This window comes from Staurois parvus, unplaced genomic scaffold (assembly GCF_062004578.1).
Source record: "Staurois parvus isolate SC_StPar_1 unplaced genomic scaffold, SC_StPar_1.0 ptg000327l, whole genome shotgun sequence".
NCBI classification, from domain to species: Eukaryota; Metazoa; Chordata; class Amphibia; order Anura; family Ranidae; genus Staurois; species Staurois parvus.
In genome coordinates this window covers 6,465,313-6,485,652 of record NW_028318123.1, presented here as the reverse complement: position 1 = coordinate 6,485,652, position 20,340 = coordinate 6,465,313, and the positions used below count along the sequence as shown (strand labels likewise).

At 38.9% G+C, this 20,340-nt stretch overlaps 1 protein-coding gene across 15 annotated transcripts in view; it reads left to right on the top strand.

Annotated features, from left to right (window-relative positions):
• Nucleotides 1-19,456, top strand: part of MAP7D2 (MAP7 domain containing 2) — a 219,649-nt gene extending 200,193 nt beyond the window's left edge. For 10 of the 15 annotated variants that reach the window (XM_089683921.1, XM_089683914.1, XM_089683924.1 and 7 more), the window contains 6 exons: nt 1,910-2,014; nt 2,972-3,025; nt 3,629-3,698; nt 4,694-4,883; nt 7,831-8,101; nt 14,306-19,456. In XM_089683921.1, coding sequence (XP_089540047.1) covers nt 1,910-2,014; nt 2,972-3,025; nt 3,629-3,698; nt 4,694-4,883; nt 7,831-8,077 — 666 coding nt within the window. In that variant the 3' untranslated portion in view covers nt 8,078-8,101; nt 14,306-19,456. The remainder of the gene's footprint in view (nt 1-1,909; nt 2,015-2,971; nt 3,026-3,628; nt 3,699-4,693; nt 4,884-7,830; nt 8,102-14,305) is intronic. The other 5 variants (XM_089683917.1, XM_089683920.1, XM_089683916.1 and 2 more) reach the window with 5 other exon arrangements.
• Nucleotides 19,457-20,340: the final 884 nt, after the last annotated feature.

The following is a 20,340-nucleotide window of genomic DNA, read 5'->3' as shown; positions in this document are numbered from 1 at the left end:
AAACACTTAAGTCACATGCCCTAAAGAGGAAAGTAGTTTTAACCAGTCTCTTCTCATCAGAGATCATTGCACCTTCTTCCATACCAGGCTTGCTTCTGTAGTTTGGTCCCTCTCCCCTCCTCAATAATACCAACCTGCCGCAAGCCGGTACCAGTGCATGGACATCTCATTCCTACCTGCAGAACCTTCAGTGAGTGACTTCTGCGAGTGTTAATTGCTCAAATATTTGGGGGAGGCAGAGGTAGGGCAATGTTTGTTTTATTCACTACTGGGGAAGGAGAGTGGGTAGCTGGGTAGTTCCAACAACAGTCCCAATCCAGTGAATGCTGGTATGGCATCAACAGCAAATAATGTTATGCTACCCATTGTGTTTAAAGCCCAAGGGTTCACTGCTCATTTATGTATAGGGGGTGATAAAGGACTTTCTTACCTCCGCTTCCCCAGCAAAAATTGCTTCCCTGCGCTCATTCAGTGTATTGTTCCTCAGTGTCCTCACGCCCCATGCAGGGCTTTAGTCCCTGCATCAGTCTTTATTATGTCAGAAGTATTTGACCACCATTGTGCAAGGGGGAAGAGGCTGCAGGAACCAGTCTAGCAGTGTGCCGGACCAGGTAAGTAAAGTTCCCTTTGTGTTTGTAATCCAAATCTTAGAGCAGTCAGTTTGTGGCCATTTCCTGCTTTTCTTTCTTTTTTTTTTTCTTTTTTTCTTTTTTCTAACAAAGATTAGTTTATATGCATTTCCTAAATTATTGAAAATGTTATCAAACCTGCTTAGGATCAATATGGTAGTATTTTAATATAATGTATTCAGTGCATGTCATAAAATATTTCTGTTTTGTCTCTGATTACAGAATAAAAATTCAGCCATAAAGACCTCCACTAAACCATTGCAAAGCACACAGAACTTTTCAAAAAACTGAATGTGTCTCCTAGTCTTGCTCCCATTATAAATCCAGAAAAAAAGTATTTCTTTCCCATATTCGGAAATCTTGCTTTTCAAGATAATGGGTCAGCATTATAGCCAGGCTATTAGCATTTTCTGTAAGCATTCTTTTCATTACCTGATAACTTTAAAGTGGCTGTAAAGGCTCAAGGTAAAAACATTTTCTTTGTGCAGCCTCTCCCACAGCCCACCCCCCTCCCCCAAATACTCACTTAAGCCCCCTCTCGATCCAGTGATTGTGCACTGGAGTCTCAGCTATCCCCAGACTCTTTATCCTCATTGACTGAGACAGCAGCAGGTGTCATTGGCGCTCGCTGTCAATCACAGCCAGTGAGCCAATGAAGAGACAGGGGGCAGGCTGAGCCATGGCTCTGTGTGTGAATGGACACTCGGAGCATTGGCTGAGGAGTGCACATGCTCAGGTGCCACCATAGCAAGCTGCTTTCTGTGGGGGCACCCGACAGGAGGGAGGGGCCAGGAACGCCATCGGGGGACCCTAGAAGAGGAGGGTCTGGGCTGCTCTATGCAAAACCACTGCACAGAGCAGGTAAGTATCAACCTGTGTTGTGTTTTTTTTTTGTTGTTTTTTTTTGTTTTTTTTTTGTTTTTTATTAAGCCCATAGAATCACTTTTAATGTCACATGAAAGCTTAGTACACCATATGAAAATCTAGCATATGTTCTGTGCTTATTGCCTTTTCGTTGTTTTTTATTTTCAAATTGTGTGTGTGAATCAGAGTATTTATGTATGTTTTATGTGATGAACATTAAAAAAAGAAATCTATAAAATGAACCTGAAACCTTTAACAGAGATGGCATGTGTTCTGGAAGCTTCTGTTCCTTATTCTACCTAAATGCCATCCTCAATTTAATATGACATAGTTGTCTTCATAAATCACATAACCATCCTGGGTCTTGTTTATGCTAGTGCTATATTTGAGACCTACATTTGTACCAATACTTCTAGAAAGAAGAGGCTGAAATAAGGGCCCGAGAAGCAGCAGAAGCCATGAGAGTAGAGCGAGAACAGATCATACAGCAGATTGAACAAGAACGACTGGAAAGAAAGAAGGTAAGCCTTCTGGTGTTTACTGAATATGTGTTGGCAGAAATTGCTTGCATCAGCATATCATGTTCTGTCACAGTGTAGGATTACTGTGTAGGATTATCTGTTCATGTGATCAATGTGATGACTAATGGGGATGAATAGAGAAAATTTGGCAAATTTACAGACTTTAGCATTGGTGAAATTTCACCAAAGTGGAAGCACACATTAGCTCATTGAGCTGCTTGGGTAAAATTTGATTTTCAACTTTTGTTTAGAGGGGTTGGGGTTTTTAGGTGTATGCAAGTTAGTTTAGCTTATTTCATTTTAGTGTATTTGTGTTTTTCTGGGTTTTTTTCACTGTTGTTTTTTCTTCACTTTTTTTTTTTTTGTTATATGTATTCGATCTTTAATTGTATGCCATCACTTTCAAATTCTCCAGAGGAGACATTTAATGCCTATTACATTTTTAAAGCGATCCTTCGCCTTTCAAATTGACTTCAGTACATTTTGCAAAAATGGTATTTCACAAAAATGACTACATTTTACCCAAAGTGAAGAAATTAAAACTTCATTTAGCTCATCCCTTAAGACCAGCATAAATACTTGGACCACATAGAACCCGCATTTTAGTACTGTTCACTGCTTTTTCAGATTGATTCCAGGTATGCTATGACTTTAGATATTTTGTTTGGACCAAGCTGTCCCAAACATTTTTTTCTTTACTAATCAATGCAGTGGCTGTTAGCACTGTATAAACTGTATGTCACATGAGCGACATAGTATACAGCTCTGTGTTTTCGGCAGTGATAACAGCGACTTCCCATCGCCCGGTACAATATCTAGTAAGGCTGCCAGCTGCTTAGCCATTCATGGGGAGCTTTGTATTTTTATGAGTACAGCGTTTTCTCTGAGTGAGATGGAGATTGTGACATCGTCCACCTACCTCTCCATTTTCTGATGTTCTTTTTTTACTTTATATAGAGGATTGATGAGATCATGAAAAGGACAAGGAGGAGTGAAGTTCAAGAAACAAAGGTATGTTCCTTGCGATGGCTTCTGTGTTTTCTTTAGAACATTGAACTGGTATATAAAGGAGCAGGGCCCTCAATTCCCTCTTGTATTGAACTGTATTGTTACTGTATTGTCTCCCACTATAATGCAAACCATTGGCGCTATATAAATCCTGTATAATAATAGTAATAATACTAAAGTAAAACATTTAAACTGATCTGCCATTGATTCCCCACCCCCCTTCCCATTGCAGGCTGCGTGATGTGACTTTCCAAACCCTAGAGTGCAATCATCACACTCCTTCCTATGCCCAAGCAGGCAAACTTTTGCTAGCTCAGTTTTAAAATCAGCCAGTTGGATCTAAAAAGATTGTGTAGGCACTTGTAAGGTTGTCATTGCTTTCATTTGTAAGCTAGGCTGGGATGGATGTGAATGGCTGAATAAGTACAGGAAGTACATTTTGTTTTCACCTGAGATGGATTATATGTAACTGCCTGAGATAACAATACAAATAACCAGTATACTACATATGGTTCAAGCTTTGTTTTTCCAGTTCCATTTCTGCATATGATTGGATTTTAAAAATGAAAACCTTGTTATAGTGTGTTTTTTTGTTTTTTTTTCCAGAAAGAGGAATCAAAACTTGAGGTTCAGTCATCTTTAACTTCTGAAAGGATAACAAGGGATAATAAAACAGGTGGGTAATTCAGATTTAAAAAAAAAAAAAAGTCTAACTTTAGGTTAGTATATTGTACCAATAGAAATTAAATGTGTGACACAAAACTGTTTTGGGAGGACACAGGCTACTGCAGTGCCAGTAATTTACCTTTTACTTTTTCATTGGCTTTTGTGATTTTCCTTTTTGTTCAGTGGGAAATTCCACCCAACAATTTATATTTGCGTTGGATATTGGTTTCCTATACCTGCTAGTGACTCGGGTGGCAGGATCTCTGTCCATGAGATTCACACTTACTGTTGCTGTTACAAGTAGTTGCCCCACTCATCTTGTTGAAATTTTTATCCATTTATTATATAATATGAAGAATGCTTTAGGATGACTGGGAGCACCCTAAACGTAAAGATGGCAGAGAACTGCCCCAGAAATGGGGGATACAGCCTCACATATTTCGAGTACAATTGAATTTCATTTTTGGGTCAACAATCATTTACGATTTCTCCAAGTGCCTAAGGGGAATTTGTAGACAAATAGAATTCCACAACTATGTAGGAGCCTCTGGACAGACCCATGTGGCAAGAAGACAAGTATTTTCAAACTCTTAACAGCCACCAAGAAGCAAAAAATGCCGTTTGCAAACTGTATTATTTTACGATCTTTCTTCTAATATCAAATTACAAGGGGTAGAGTTATATTGCAACCTGTTTCCCCAAATACATTGGAGGTCTGTGCCTTGGAGCTGTGTGAAGGTAGACAGTTATATTCCTATTGAAGTACTTCACTATGCTTCCAGTAACAGTCACACAGACACCTTCCAGCGTAATGATAAATATTCTCCTATGTACGGTCTCATCGAAAGTCCACATATGCTCCCTACTGACCATCAATAACCTATACAAATATAACTTACGGGATATTACCTTCAGTAGCATGGTCTGTTGTAAATAAATACAATTCTACACTTTTATATGGGTGCTGATTGCTCTTTTATTTTTTCCCGAATGCTGGTATTTTAGTGCAAGTCAATGGGTTATCCTCTCATACAGAAAATAAGAAACCTTCTGTTGCAATCATTGAAACACAGCCTAAAGAATTGTTCTCCAGTGGCCTGAAAACAAATGTTAGCCTTATTCAACTTGATGCATTTGAAGTGAAATGTAACAGTCTGGATGATTCCACGGATGAAGTTCAGTCAATGGATGTGAGGTACTTAATTAGTTTAAAAAAAGCAGCAACATATACTGCATGTCAACCATGTGTCATTCATTTAGATTGCAAGCAATGATGGATGAGGGCCCTTCCTATACAAGCTTATAATCAAAGTGATGATGCAGAGGGGAAGCACTATAGACCAATTGGGTATGGGAAATGGTAGTGACAGAAGGTAGTGGGAGTTTTACAATAAAGATTGGTTAGGTTAGAAGGCAAAGAGGTCAAGATAGGTACAGTATGGTGGAGAGAAAAGAATGGAGTTCTGAAGAATAAGGTTTGACCCATAGAAAGTTTGTTGAATTATGCTGTAAGGGTGGAAAACAGAGGCTTTTGTTTGATCCCTGTTCCTTGTGAAAGTCTATATCTAGTATATCTAGATAGAAGGGAATCTCTTTATAAAGATCAAAATTAGAAATTGGCAAAAAAAACAGAACAGAAAACTTGAGAACTGTGGTGTAATTGATGGGGGGGGGGGGGGGGAGCAAAATTGACATTACTCTACAGAAAGTTCCAACTTCAGCCTCTCACCAAGGAAAATGGTGGATTACACTAGATTTTGTTGTGGGTGGTGTAAGTTCTAAGTGAAATAAATGTAATGTCTTTGTTAACATAGTTTACATAATACATTTATAACTGGATTATTTTCACATGTGGAAATGTGCATTTTACATTGTATTTTTCTGGTTTTTAACATGGGGAATCTTAATCTTCCTTATGTATAATTTTGTTTTTGGCAACTTCCCTACACCTTATTTTTTTACCATAAGTATGTATGTGGCATACCTAGCTGATCTCCAATGGAAGCTGGAAATTTTAAACTACTGTAGTAGGAACCACTACTATAGTGATCGTCTCTAGCTTCTGGTTCCTGTGCCAAGTGGCTGCCCTGCTGCTTTGTGAACACAGGACATCTTTTGCATGGGCACATGCCCCATTCAAAGAACACATTTTGAGAGCTTGCATTTTCTCAATGAATGTAAAGAGTGGAGGTGGAGAGTTGAGGCACTGTTATCATGATCTTTGCCTTGTCCATTCAGAGGACACACGCAGAGTGTTCTGTGAATGGTGCTTGGGCCATGCAAGCAGCCACCCGTGTTCACTAAGCAGCAGGGCAGTGCTTGGCATGAGACCCAGAGGTTATCAGTGATCACTATAATAGTGGTGTCTACTACAGTGATTTCCAGCCTCCATGGAGATTGGCCAAGTATGGCACATATTTGTCTACATTGGTCCAAGCTGGCTCCATATAGTCACGAAGCTGGACCAATGTAACTGGCTTTTTAAAAGTAAGCCCTAAAATGATTATTGGCTGGATGGAGAAATTCTTTTATCTCATGATGTAATGTGAATTATTTTGTGTTGGTGAAAGTGAGTGCAGAATCCTGAAAATAGGCCATGTATGGAAAAAGCATGAAATACATTTTTGTTTCTTATAACATTCAAACAGTTTTCAAATGTTTTCTTTCCATTGCAAGTTTGGAACTAGTAGGGTTTGTGGAAGTTCTCTGTGTAACTTTAATTGAATTTACACATGAGATCAGAATTAAAGGTTGGGAATGTATTGTATATGTGCATGGTTTTAAAGTCCTGTGGAAATGCCCTTGAGAATCTTAAGACTTCTTTACTTCATTAGGATGGGGTGGAATCAGACAGAGGTAATTTTGTTATGAAAATGTGTCTGAAAATGTTTGACCAAGAGACCAGGACAGCTCCAGTTGGTTCAAACAAGTGGTTACTGTTCATCTACCTTAAAATTCTACTAAATGTTTAGTAATATTATATACCTTGCCTGAAATCAACTGTCCCCATCTTTTCAAAGACCCCATGCTGAGAGAACTTATTGGAAATGTCTGATATAGCCCTTTCTGCAGGCTGTTTGTAAGCTTTAGTGGTTACAGCAGTTGCTGTATATAATTTTTATTTTAAATTACAACAATCTCCATATAGTAGCCATATACATACTGTAGGGTTTTAAGTACAACTATTCCATAAACTGTAGAATCTGTACATACTTGTGGGTACAACTATACTCTAATAGAAAAACATGCCATGTATTCCCAGGAAATTCATACATATAACCACAAAATTGCACTACACATTAAAAAAAAAAAAAAATACCCGTGATCCTGTCATCCCTCCAGTGAATTTACAGACCTGGAACAAGCATGCAGGTATAGATTATCTGCATGCCTAGTACACGTCAGTGACTCAAGGAGCATTAAAGCTAAAGGCTCCGCACAACCAGCAGGTAAGCAGCATCTGAAAATGGAAGTTTTGTTCATTTATTTAATGCCAGGTTTATGTATGGGGTGTAGGGTTTAATTTCCTTCCAGTATGTCATAAAACCCCTATATACAGTAATTAAAGGGATTCTAAAAGTTGTAATTAAAAAAAAAAAAACACACACAAACATGTTATACTTGCCTGCTCTGTGCAAAACTCTTCTTTTTGGGTTCCCCGCCTGCTGTCCTGGCTCTTTAGCCCTGCTGAGTGCCCACAATAGCAAGCCTCTTGCTATGGGGGCACTTGAGCATGCTCACTCCTGAGCCACGCTCTTGTGAATAGACATTATCCATTCACACACACACAGCGTGGCTTGGCCACACCACTGACCTCTCCTCATTGGCTCACTGGCTGTGATTGACAGCAGCAGGAGCCAAAGACTCCCACTGCTGCATGAGTCAATGAGAGAGAGACCCAGAAGAGCCGCAGCTCATGCACATCGCTGGATCGAGATGGGGCTGAGGGGAGAGCCGTACGCAGAAGGCTTTTTACCTTAATGCATAGAATGCATTAAAGTAAAAAAAAACCCTCTGCCTTTAGAACCACTTTAATAAATGCAGTTGCCTACCTTGCCTTCCTTTTTCCTTTTGTATATAACATGGGCTTTTAGTTTGCACATTGGGTATCTCTGTAAGTAATTGTCAATATTTTCTCGCAGTCCAGCATCTAAAGAAGAGCTCATATCCATCCCAGAATTTTCACCGCTGAATGACCTCAATCCAAGTGTTTCTTTGGAGAATGGGACTAATAATTCCAGAGCCTTGGAAGATCTTCTGGATTTCACTGGTCAGGCCACCTATTCCAAGATCTCCAGCGAAAGTATACACATTGATGACTGTAATAGAAACCTTATAGATGGATTTAACAGTCCAGGACAAGAACCCAAACTTAACACAATCTGCTGATTTACACAGCACACTGTAACATGGGTAATGTTCATTTAGTGTATTTATGCATGTAGAGAAAAGACCAAATCCACTTAGGAACACAAGTTCATTGTGTGACCGTTGTCTTCTAAGTATGGCATAATGTTACATTTATTGTTCACTGCTTACTTTTTTTAATGTTATTTTTAACATTTTCTATAACCTCTATGGCATCACTAGTAATGCTAAACTAGCAACAAAGAAAGATGTTCATCATGTTAGAACTGGATTGCAAAACTGACCTAAAATGATCACAAATGATATTTAAATAAAAAAAGAGGAAGGAAAATCTTTATACATTGACTAGAACAGCACTGCCTGCCTTATTAGATGTAGTTGCAGCTGCTTGCATAGTTCATATGGAAGCTAGAAGTCCAGGAAAGACACAAATGCAAAATGGCACCAGGATTATACTTTTATAAAGGGTATGTGAACCCTAGCAGTGAACTTCCCTTTTGGTTCCTTTTGGTAGGTTAACTATATAGTTGAAAGTTTTTAGTTGCATCTTTTTGATTGCAAAAAAAATTGCTAATTCTGCTAGAAATCTTGTCAACTAATAACCACCTCTGCTGCAGTGTTATCAGTTACATTGATCCCAGCTACTTCTGATGCTGAATATCTTCGCTGTGTTATGAAACACTGTAGAAGTGAAGGTGTTTGTAATCCTGTCCTATGGTGACAATGCTGCTTCTCCATAGGTACAGTATGGTGAGCGAGAATTGTCAACCTTTGACAGGAAGTGTTGTTGGCATGATCACCAGTTCAAAATAAAAGTAAACTAGATTACATTGCCGAGAGTTCGCAATGTAATCCAGTTGTCCCGGGTGCTTCGTTTCTGTTGTGTTGCGGCTAGGGATGTCATCAAATGGACTATACAAGCACTGGCTGATTTAAAAATCTCAAAGCTGGAGGATGAGTAAATATAATATTTGATTACAGCAAACTACAGTGCACAATCATGGGCATGTGTGTTATAGTTAGGTAATGATACAAAAAGTCAATCAGTTTATCTTCTGTTGTGGCAGAAGGGGACTTATCTGTAGCCCTAGCAACTACTACAGCTGTGAATGACAGCATATCGGCTTTGCTGTCATTCATAGTGAAAGGATGCAATTATTCTTAGGACACCACCTCCATGGGCAGTCCAGACTGCGGGAATACAAGGCAGAGCAGCCACCAGTCTTACAAACAGGAAACCACTGGGAATTACCAGTAGATTAAAATATAGGCTATTTCAAGGCAACGACCAAGTGAACCAGAGGATGGATGCCCTATTAAGTGAAGGTTGGAAATCATCAATAAGAGCATGTAAAAATGTTTTTGCCTGGAGTTGTGCTTTACACATTTGATATGTTTTCTGTAGTGAATAAAATATGGTCAATGAGATTTGCAAATCATTGCATTCTGTTTTTATGTAGATTTTACACAGCATCCCAACTGGTTTGGAATTGGTTGTATTACATTTTTGTTCTTCGGTTTATATCTGCTTTACAGAGAACTGAACTCTGAAAGCCGTGGCCAAAAAAAAAGTCATACAAAGGACAAATGACTTGTCACCAGCATTACCTGTGGCTTCCCTGCCGCTGTTCTTTCCCCATTGCTGACTTACCTTGCTTTTTTTCTGCACGGTGTTTACCAGTGGCCATCTTGGTAGAGGCAGGGTTTTTGCCTTCTCTGAGCCTTTTAAGGCTCCATGGACACGGGGTGTTTTGATAAAGCTGGTAGCATTAGCTGTGTAAAGTCACGTTAACTTGAGTTTTTCAGGTTTTTTTTAAGCGTTTTTTGCATTAGCATTTAGCTAATGTTTTTCCATGCTTGTGCCTTTTTTTTTTTTAGCTTTTTTTTTTTTTTTTTTTTTTTAACAAAAAAAATTATCTTTGGGTTTTTTTTTATCCAAAAAAGTCCAAAAACACCGGTTTGTGGCGTTTTGCCATGTTTGTACAGCTAAAAACCTCTCCTAGAAACCCACTAGTCCTGTGTGTTTTTTGGCTTGGGAAGAAAAAAAAAAAAAAAAAACCATCCCAGGCAAAAAACGTTGATTACAGTCTATGTGTGCATGGACACATTATTATTATACAGGATTTATATAGTGCCAACAGTTTGCGCAGAGCTTTACAATATAAGGGAGACCATACAATTACAATACATTTCAGTACAGAAGGAATATGAGGGCCCTGCTCGTGGAGCTTACAATCTAAAGGATAACATGCTGAGGGGTTTACTAGCTGTGGAAAAAAACATCAAAAGCCAAAAACAGCAGCTGTAAAAACATCCAGTGTGTATGAGGACTTCGTAGTACAGCAGTGGCATCCCTAAATCTCACTCCTAATCTTCTGAGACTAGCAGTCAAAACAGCAGTGCCTTATATCTCACTCTGTAGATATACAGCTATGAGGTTGTAGGCACAGGAGTGCACACTGTTCTTTTTTGGGGCAATTCTAGACAAAAAGATGACTTTATTTTTTTTTTTCATAGTGCTGCTTAGGCATGGCTAACATTCCTAAAATTTTACCTATAGCATAGCAAATCTTCACTCTCAATTACTTTCCACTTTAAAGAGATTGAAGGCTAGGTCCCTTCTATCAGCCTTTTTTTTCTTTTTTCTTTTCTGATTGTTTTTGCCAGCAGCAGTCAGTTTGCATCCCTCCTCTAACATGGCTCATTTTTTTCCCAGTTACTGTCCTTTTAGTATCCCTGGTAATGCCATACTTGATTTATAATGAAAAAAACTTCGACAATGTGATAATTGAAGACAAAATCCATGGTAATAATGAATGCAAATCTAACAATGTGCCATAGTTAAAGGTTTATGTTATGATTGGTAAAAGCTGACCATTTTTTATTTTAGTTTTGGATAAAGTGGGAAAGAGAACATATTTGGCAGGTATTTTTTTTTCTTCTGAGATTTCACTTACTTCCTGTCTGTTACACCTGTACATAAATCAGGGGTAAGGTTGTAACTGAAACAGGAAGGCATGGACAGCAACAAAAAGGAAAGGATTCCCTGGACAATGCAAAACAAAATAAAAGTTTGGGCTGGAGTTGTTTCTGTGTAGGCACATCTGATCCTCCGTTTATGATAGAATAGACCAATGCAAACAAAGTTTAAATAAACTGTCATTAAAACTGAACCTGAATAAGGAAAAAATATTTGCATTAATGCCGATGAGGTCTTCCTTAAGCAGCTTGTTATCTATCAGTTGGTTTATCACAAGTTGTTGTAAAAATGTCAGATTTCCTTAAAGCTGAACTTCACCTAAAATGAGAAATTCCACTTTTACACCTCCTTTTCCCCTTCCTCTACTACGTTTGGGCACCCCTCTTTGTTCACAGCCTTCTGGAACTTGCCACAGGTCCCATAAGGCTGTGGGACCATTCACAAAGAATGGTGAAAAACAGGCTTGGTTGAGAACAGCGCTGGATTCCTGGACAGGTTAGTGTCCTTTTAGTAAAAGTCAGCACCCTTTTAAAGGGTTTTTGACACCGAGAAGCCAGGTGGGGTGTAGGGTCATGTGACTGCCGTGATTGGCTGTCATGGGTGTCACATGATCGGAAAAGGTCGGGACCTTTCCTTGGGAGACCGATACATGTGCTGGGAGTGTGCAGGATGCGCGCTCTCAGCACGTTTATTTACAAATGGTACGCAAATATGCAGCCACTCGGCGTCAAGGCCAAGCCGCCGAGAGGCTGCATATTTGCGTATGCTCGGCGTGAAGGGTTTAACATTTTTGGGAGGGACTGAAAATCCTCTTTAAGGAGTGACTAGTTTCAGAGCCAACTCTGGTGTCCATTTTAAGGCATCTCTTCTACGAATGTCTCTAACACTGGTTCTCTACAAAAAGTCTCAAGGTTTTTTACTTTCATGCATTCTATGCATGAAGGTAAAGAAAACCTTCCCTGTGCAGCTCCCAGTCCCCCCAATACTTACTTGAGCCCCATCGCGATCCAGCAATACACAATAGAGCCTAGGCTCTCCGGGGACTCTCCCCCCTCATTGGCTGAGACAGCAGTGGGAGACATTGGCTCCGATTGCTATCAATCACAGCCAGTAAGCCAATGACGAAAAAGAGGGGGTGGGGCCAAGATACAGCTGTGTGTGTGAATGGACATACAGGGTAATGGCTCTGGAGTGAGCCTGCTCGGATGTCCCCATAGCAAGCTGCAGTAGGAAGGGGCCAGGAGCGCTGGTAGGGGACCCAAGAAAAGGAGGATTGGGGCTGCTCTGTGCAAAACTGCACAGAGCAGGCAAGTATGACATGCTTGTTGTTTAAAAAAAAATTTGCCATTTTTAATATCACTTTAAAACTCAATTCCTACTCAACAAATATTATCTAAGGGCTGTTTAACAACAGAAATCACATGGGAATGTGCAGTGCATTTTGAATGAGCTGAATCACACTGAACTGCAACAAACGTAGTGCATACACTACTGCACCACATCAGTACTGGCCACTTTCACCCCATTTCTGCCCAGGAACAGTTTGAACGACAATAACTCAGTTATGCAACAATGTACCCATATGAGTTAATCCTTTTTTTTTGTTTAGGCAGATAGAGCTTTCTTTTGGTAGCATTTAATCACCTTTTTTTGTTTGTTTTTTAATATTTTTCCCATATAAAGTATTGAAACTTATTTTTAAGAATCACAGAATTCTTGTATAAAATTTTGCAAATAAGTAATCTTTCTTCATAAATTTAGGCCAAAATATATTCTGCTACATTTCTTTGGTAAAAAAATAACACAAATCAGTGTTCATTATTTAGTCTGTGAAAGGTATGGATTGCAAAGTGTGTGTTTTTGTGTGTGTGATTTGAAAATTTATCAGTTCTGATGTACTGACTGCTTAACTCATTTCTTGAGGCCCTAAAAGGGGCAGGGCAGTACAAATACCCCCCCCCCCCCCCAAATTACTCCTTTTTGGAAAGTAGACAGTCCAAGGTATTTAGTATGAGGCATGGTGAGTTTTTTTTTTTTTTTGTCTTTTTTTTTTGGAAAATGAAGAAATTAAAGAAAATGTGTGGATTTACTCACGTGTGAGACTTTTTCACAGCCTAGATGCATAGAAGGGCCCAAATCCAAGGTGCACTTTGGATGTGCTAATTTCCTGACTACTTTTCAGATTTTTGAAGGCCCTGGAGCACCAAAATGGTGGAAACACCCACAAAATACCTCATTTTGGAAAGCAAACACTCCCAAGGTATTTTCTGAAAGGTATAATGAGGATTTTGAAAATGTAATTTAGGGGGTATATTGGTACTTGTGTACAAAACACTAAACCATTAAGGTGTTTTTGAAAGAGAATAGAAATGTAAAAATAAACATAAATATAGTTCAACTGTGTGTTTAGCCGTTTGCTTGGAGTTTTTAAAGTAGAATCCCAGGCTAAACCTAACATTCTTAAAAATGCCCCCTCCTGTCCCAACCACCTATATTGAATAACCTCTTTAAGAAAGAAGTCTATTAACTATTTTCAGCCCGCTGTGGTCCGGTCACGTGATCTAGTTCTCCTGTGTCAGTCAATAGCTGCTGCAGGTGAGAGGAAGGACTGCTGAAAATGGATGGGCGATGAGAGTCTAAGGGACTCTCCACTCCAGGCTTTACCAGCCATTGTTGAGTGCTCTCTCCTCTTCCCTGCAGCTGCTGCTGGCTGAGAAAGGGGATCACAGAAACAGACCAGAGCGAGCTGAAAATGGGTAAGAATACAGATCTTTCTTACACAGGCAAGTCAACTTAGGTGTTAGGAGGAAGGGGGGAACATTTTTAAGACCTAAGTTTTTTTTTTTGTTTTTTTTTTGTTTTTTTTTTAGCCTGGAATTCTACTTTTTAAAGCCTTTTTGGCAACAAAAAAAAAGGTATTCTAGATCATGCCTCTACCGTGTGTCAAATGGATGAAAAGCTGTCAAAAATGACATTTTGGGGGAGATTTACTAAGACTGCAGTGCAAATTCTAGTGCAGCATAAAAACCAGTCAGCTTCCAGGTTTTATTGTCAAAGCTTAATTGAACATGCTGAAGTTAGAAGCTGATTGGCTACCATGCACAGCTACACCAGATTCTGAGTGCTCCAGTTTTTTAGTAAATCTCCCCATTTTAGGTTTTAAATACACTGGAGTTCTTTAGCTTTCACTTTGCTTTAGTATATTAAACTTATCCTGGCAAACTGGGAGATATATAAATTAATTTAACCTCTTTGTCTCTCTTTGACAGATAGGCAGAATAATTCAGCAAACAAGCTTTGAGGCAACAAACGCTGCTGGCAGTAAAACACCAAGCTAGAGCTGAAACTGGATTTTACTCCAGAGCCAACTATAACCTGCAAATCTTTATCTATACCATAACAAATGTTTGCATCGGTGTAGGACCAAGCTGACCAGTTATCTGGAGTATTACAGTTGATATTGGATTGTGAACACAGCTCATCATGTTAGAGGATAACCTTTCACCAGACCTATTTTCTCCTGTATTGGACTTTTGGTTGACTTGTTCCGTGGATGAAAAGTCATGTGTATTAATTTTAATACAGGGCAGACTGCTGACTTCCGTAAAGAAATTGAAAATATAGATTCATATGATATTTGAAACCAATGTAAGCATTATGGTTGAACAGGACTGAATCAAAAGAAGCTTGTTTCTTTACCCTATAACCCAGCCAGTAGAAGATGGATACATTGCAGTCCAACAATCCCTGAAAGGCCAATGTTGATTTTTTTAAGTGGAAGGTCTACTATACATTTTATGTTCTATGGCATTGTTCTTTTTAGAATATGGACTGTTTTGAAGTCTTTTCATTTGTGTGTTTTGGTGCAGTTCAGATCCTTAAGTGGTGCGAAAGTTAATAACACCTTACTGATAGTAATATGTTTTTATATTAATGGCTCTGTTGAGAGTTCCAGTCTAATATTTTAGAGAGTGCTACATTGGGGATGCTGCTACTATCCTACTGTGACATTTGCTATAAATGTAGATCAGTGCAAGTTTTCACACTGGTTGATAAGACTTTTACCTTTGTTTCAGTTGCTGCAGGACAGTAGCAGGGGTTTATGATGGCACAGTCGCAGTGGTTTATGGTAGCACAGTTGAGAACACCATAGGATATTTGATGGCAGGTCACAAACCAAATATGTCATTATATAGAATAAAAGCTAATTAAAATGCTTTCCTGAGCAGCCCAGGCACGATTTTTAATTTAAATCAGTTCGGGTTTTTAAAAAATAAAACCATGATAGCGATGGATGGACAAAATGCAAGATAAGGCTTTAAAGCATATATGTTAATTGTAACAGAATAGTCAAATGTCATATTTTAAACAGTAACTATAGGTTCTGCTCCTAAATTGGGATTCCACAGGAATCATTTACAGGGACATTCTGTCAAATACAGCTATGGCAGTCATAGGTATATGCTGGTGAGTCTCAACTGGGATTCTCCTAGAGTTTATGCATTGGTTTTTACTGCCATGGAGTCTCGTCCTCCTGATGCATTCTTGATGATGTAAAAAAGAAAAGTGACACCATCTAGTTTCATTGGATGGGAGGCACTTGGGTATTGTGAGACAGAGATTTCCCTCACAGACTAGGTGTATGTAAACCCAAATCTTTTTTCAATATGCTTTCATGCCTAACAGTATGAAGTTGCTTTTAAGAAAATCATTTTACGTAAATGTTTCATTGTTTCTCAACTGGATATCCTGCCAGTTTCTCAACTGGATATCCTGCCAGTTTCTCAACTGGATATCCTGCCAGTAACAGCACTTCTGGTGCAAGCAGACAGTACCAAGACACTGCCTCGAAGTTTACATCAGCGTTGTCGGCCTGCTGTGCAAGCTGCTTTAGGGTTGCTGGCTATTTGATAGCCCAATGGTCAACAAAAAGCACATACTGCAGGCTAAATATGCTGATAATTTCAAGGCAGTGTCTTAGCGTTGTCAGCCTGCAGCAGGGAGTGCTGTTACTGGCAGGATCGCCAGTTAAGAAACTCTGCAATAGTGTCACTAAATATATTTGCTTAAAAAATGTATACTGTGGTGCATGATATCAAACATACTGGTATATATGGTTTTACATACATTTTAAGTCTTTGCTGATTTGACCCTCCATAATCTACCAAAATCAGAAATGTTGTTTTGAAGTACTCTTTAAGGCCTATAACTCCAGCCAAAGTCTTTTTAGTTTTTGGATAGTGGGAAAGGATTTGAACCACTGTCACATGTTCACTGCTATTTTGTGATTTCGTTGGAGATCTCCTTTTGCTTCTTCTCCCACGAATACTCCCACCAGGTCAGGAAGTGAGGTGAAACCTCTCTCTTGGGGACACAACAATAAAAATCAGGCAGATCTTTCTCCATGCAATCTGAAAGATGTAATGTTTCCAGTAAGCATTTAAAAATTAAAACAATAAAGGTTTTACTTTAGCAAGTAATGCCACAAAAACTGCTCTACTTCAAAAGACCAAAAACATTTTCCTTGAGGTTTTATATTAAAGTGCAAGTCTATCCTTCCTATTAAAAAAATTGATCTAATCTACTGTAGTACAATAAATCTCAAAAATGATTCATTGGCAAATAGACAATCCTAGTTTTCCAATGACATTTTAAATGAATACTTCAGAAAAAGTACACCTGGGAAAAGGGTTTAACCAGCAGCACATGACGGTAAATGATGTCACTGCCTATTACATTAATGTGTAGCTCCAATATATTAAGAATGTAAACTGTATAAAGATGAAGTGCCATAAGATGTAAATGTAATTTTGTTTCTGTAAGTTGGTTACTTCATTAAGCTGTACATATTATATTATTATTTGTTTATATCATTTGACGAAGCCACAGCATATTTACCTCAATGAAGATAGTCTTGTTCTAGATAGATGGTGCAAATTTTTAGAAGCAGCATAAATGGGCTTTACAGGGTAAATTCACAGCACCTAGAGAACAGGCCATGTAATAATACAAAGGGTCACTGTATCCACTAACTGCCCTTTTTGTTTTGTTTTTTTAATTGCAGCAGGACCACTGTTTTAGACCTGACCATGATTGCAAAGGTTGAGCTTTGTGTTGCCATTTATCGCAAACAGCAATATGACTAAGGCTTTGCCATTGCATACAGGGCTGTAATTGGAGAACAGGTCTCCAGCATGTGATGGATTTTAGTTTTAACCTCTTGAGTGTTTAATAAAAACACAATGTACATATATACCTACTGTATTGATGTAATCAATGTTCAGTAAAATGTAGCACATAAAAAAGCAGTGACATCACCAAGGCACATAATGTTCCTGGGCCATAACAATTTAGTGGGCTACATTCTAATGAACATGAACATAAACCTATAATAATGTCTGTGAAGGTTCTCATTTATCCAGGTCATATGTCCAGTAGAATTTAGTCATAGTCATCTGGATTTGTTCTGTAATGTTGAAGACTTTTTGTACCCTGTCCAGGCCACTTCTTCAGTTCTGGTGAGTTTTAAGAAAATACCCCAGCATTGAAAATACAGGTAGCACTGACTCCTTAATCCAGTCATCATTGATAAACAGATGTTGATTGTCCAAGAACAGAAAGGGAGGTGTGAAGGTTGTGCACAGAGCTGCTGTTAGAACCCATGGGCGCCATACAGGCAACCTGACATGGCCCCGACAAAAAACAAAAAATTGTTTATTATGCTTCAGTTATGAATGAACACAGTGAGTGAATGGTACCAATCATTGTGTTCGTTCAGGAAGGGGCTGATAAATATGGCATATTTACTAGAATATTCCCCCACTCTCCATCCTGGAGGATCCTATTATATTCTTGTAGCCTGTGCAGCTGCCGGTAAGAAGGAGAGTAGGGAAGCCGGCAGCCCTGCGTGGGTGGGGGCACATAGGTAGACCTTTGGGGAAAACATATGGTGCACAGGGAAGGTGATGGGTGCAGATCTGAACCCCCTGTATGGTTCTCTGCAGCAGCTGAAATCCAGTGGGAGGGAGAGCAGAAGAAGCCAGCTTTCAGCTGCTGCAGAGAGCCATCTAGTTCCAGTAATTGCACCCACTCTCCACCCCACCCCACCCCCGCCGTGTCGCTCACCCTCCCTGCCCACATCTGATTCACCGAGCTGCCATACAGGAGGACTGATGTTACCCCCTAATACACGGCCCTGGTTGTGGCACCACCCTGTTCTTGTTACATAATCCCATCACGAAGTCTGCAAAGACTTTAAATCTTTGATTAACATGGCTGAAGGTAAAAATCGTCTTGACAGCTTTTACATTTACCATCTCGTTTGATAATAACTTCTATCTTCTCATGATGATTGGATTAAGGTGTCTGATACCTGTGTGGATAAGAATTCTTGGGTATATTGCCAACTCTCATTGGAACTAACCATGTGTGTGTATAAACTATGAATGAACTTCAACATTACACAACAAGTCCAGTTGAATTTGGCTAATTACCACTAGCTGAACCTGTAACAAGTTGTCATAATGTCGTTTTACTATGAACTGTGATACTCGCCACCCAGAGTCACATATAGATAGATATACACACCTTTGGTTCTCTGAAATACTGTGTGTGCGAACACACCAGAAGCTTCTATTATGCATTGTATACAAATCATGAATCTTGGTGGATTTGAAGGATTTACAACTTATTCCCAACTTTGTGCTGCTCCATAATGCAAAATGGGCAAATGCTGCATATGGCTGCGAATACCCCATTGTTGACAACCTCAATGGAATGGAAGCAGGGAATTGTGGAAATTATAAGAGGCAGCAGTAGGGCAGAACAACAGAAATTTTAGATGTTCCACTTGTAGTGTGTGCCAGAAAAGAGTAAGCATGTAGCATGTCTTGAAATCCAGTTTGTTTTGTTTTTTTTCTTTTTCTTCCTGATAGGCTTACTATAAGCCCTTAAAATTGGTGCCATGCATTAAGATTTCCAGGGTAAACAAAAACAAGGAAGCAAAAATTGCAATGCACTATATTCTGCATTATAATGATCCCATCTAATGAGTAATGGAGTGTAACCCATCAAAATCAGTCAGATCAGTTTTTCTTTGAATATTTTTCTTTTTGTGTTTTTTTTTTTGCCCTTGGCGGTCACCACTCTGTTAAACAAGGCAACTGTTAAAAAACCAACAATAACTGTAATAATATTAATAAGTGAAGTTGAAACTGTGTCATGGTAAATTACTGCAGTGTAAATATTGCGAAACTGCAAATTCAAATGTAAGCAATGGCTCTGTCTGAGTACCACATCTCTATGTAAAACAGCCAGCATCCTGATATACTCATGCTGTTGGTAACAATCTTGCTGAATGTGCAGTAAAGCTTAAGCATGTTCCTGTAAGTTGATATTGAAAATAAAACACTCAATGTTTATTTGTGTTTATACTGTACTTTACAAATTGTCAGATGTGTGCTGCTTTATTATACATTGTTGAATACAATTGCCATGGTATATAAGTCATGTATAGGGAAGTGTGGAATTCAGGTGTTTTGGTTTGTTTTTTTAATCAGTATATATGTAGAGTTTGGGGTTTTATTCTTTTTGGCTAGTATTTCATTTAAACTTGCCAATGGCAAGAAGTTGTATAGGTTGTCGCATAAATGAGCCTCTCTAAAATCAAGGTTTGTTTCTAAATTTGAATAAAAGAGAATTAGAGATGCATTCCAAGGAAAAACACAAATGAAATACATATGAGATCTGTTTTACCTGTAAAAGGTTTTATGTTTATCTAGACTTGATAGCTACACTGCTCTGCAAACATAGCACTATCCTGGGGGCCTGGTTTTCTACTGCTGCTATTTTTAGTATTACTTACAAGTCTCCTTGCCACCCTGCGATGGGACAGTGAAAGGAGAAGCAGCAGACTGATGACCTCATCTCTGTAACTCTGCTCTCTCTCCTCCTGTCAGCATGGCATTTGCGCTGCAGCTCACTGACTAGCTCCCCCAGTTGAGTAATGCTGTATAGAAACTGCAAGAGGCTGATGTCATGTCAAATTCAGGTAGGTGCACTGTTTGCTTAAAAAAAAAAAAAAAAACATTTGAACCGTGTTAATGATTTTGAGGCTGCAATTATTTGTGTTTTATCTGCCTGCAGTTTCTTTTAAATGTGGTGTAAAGCGGGCCCTACACTCAGACAATATGCATGAATTGTTTATCAGGAGGACCTTTCTGTGCCCCTTCACTGTCCTACATATGTGTACTTGTGAGTAGATACAGTATGCGAGTACAGTGCAGTGCAAAAGTTTTAGGCACTA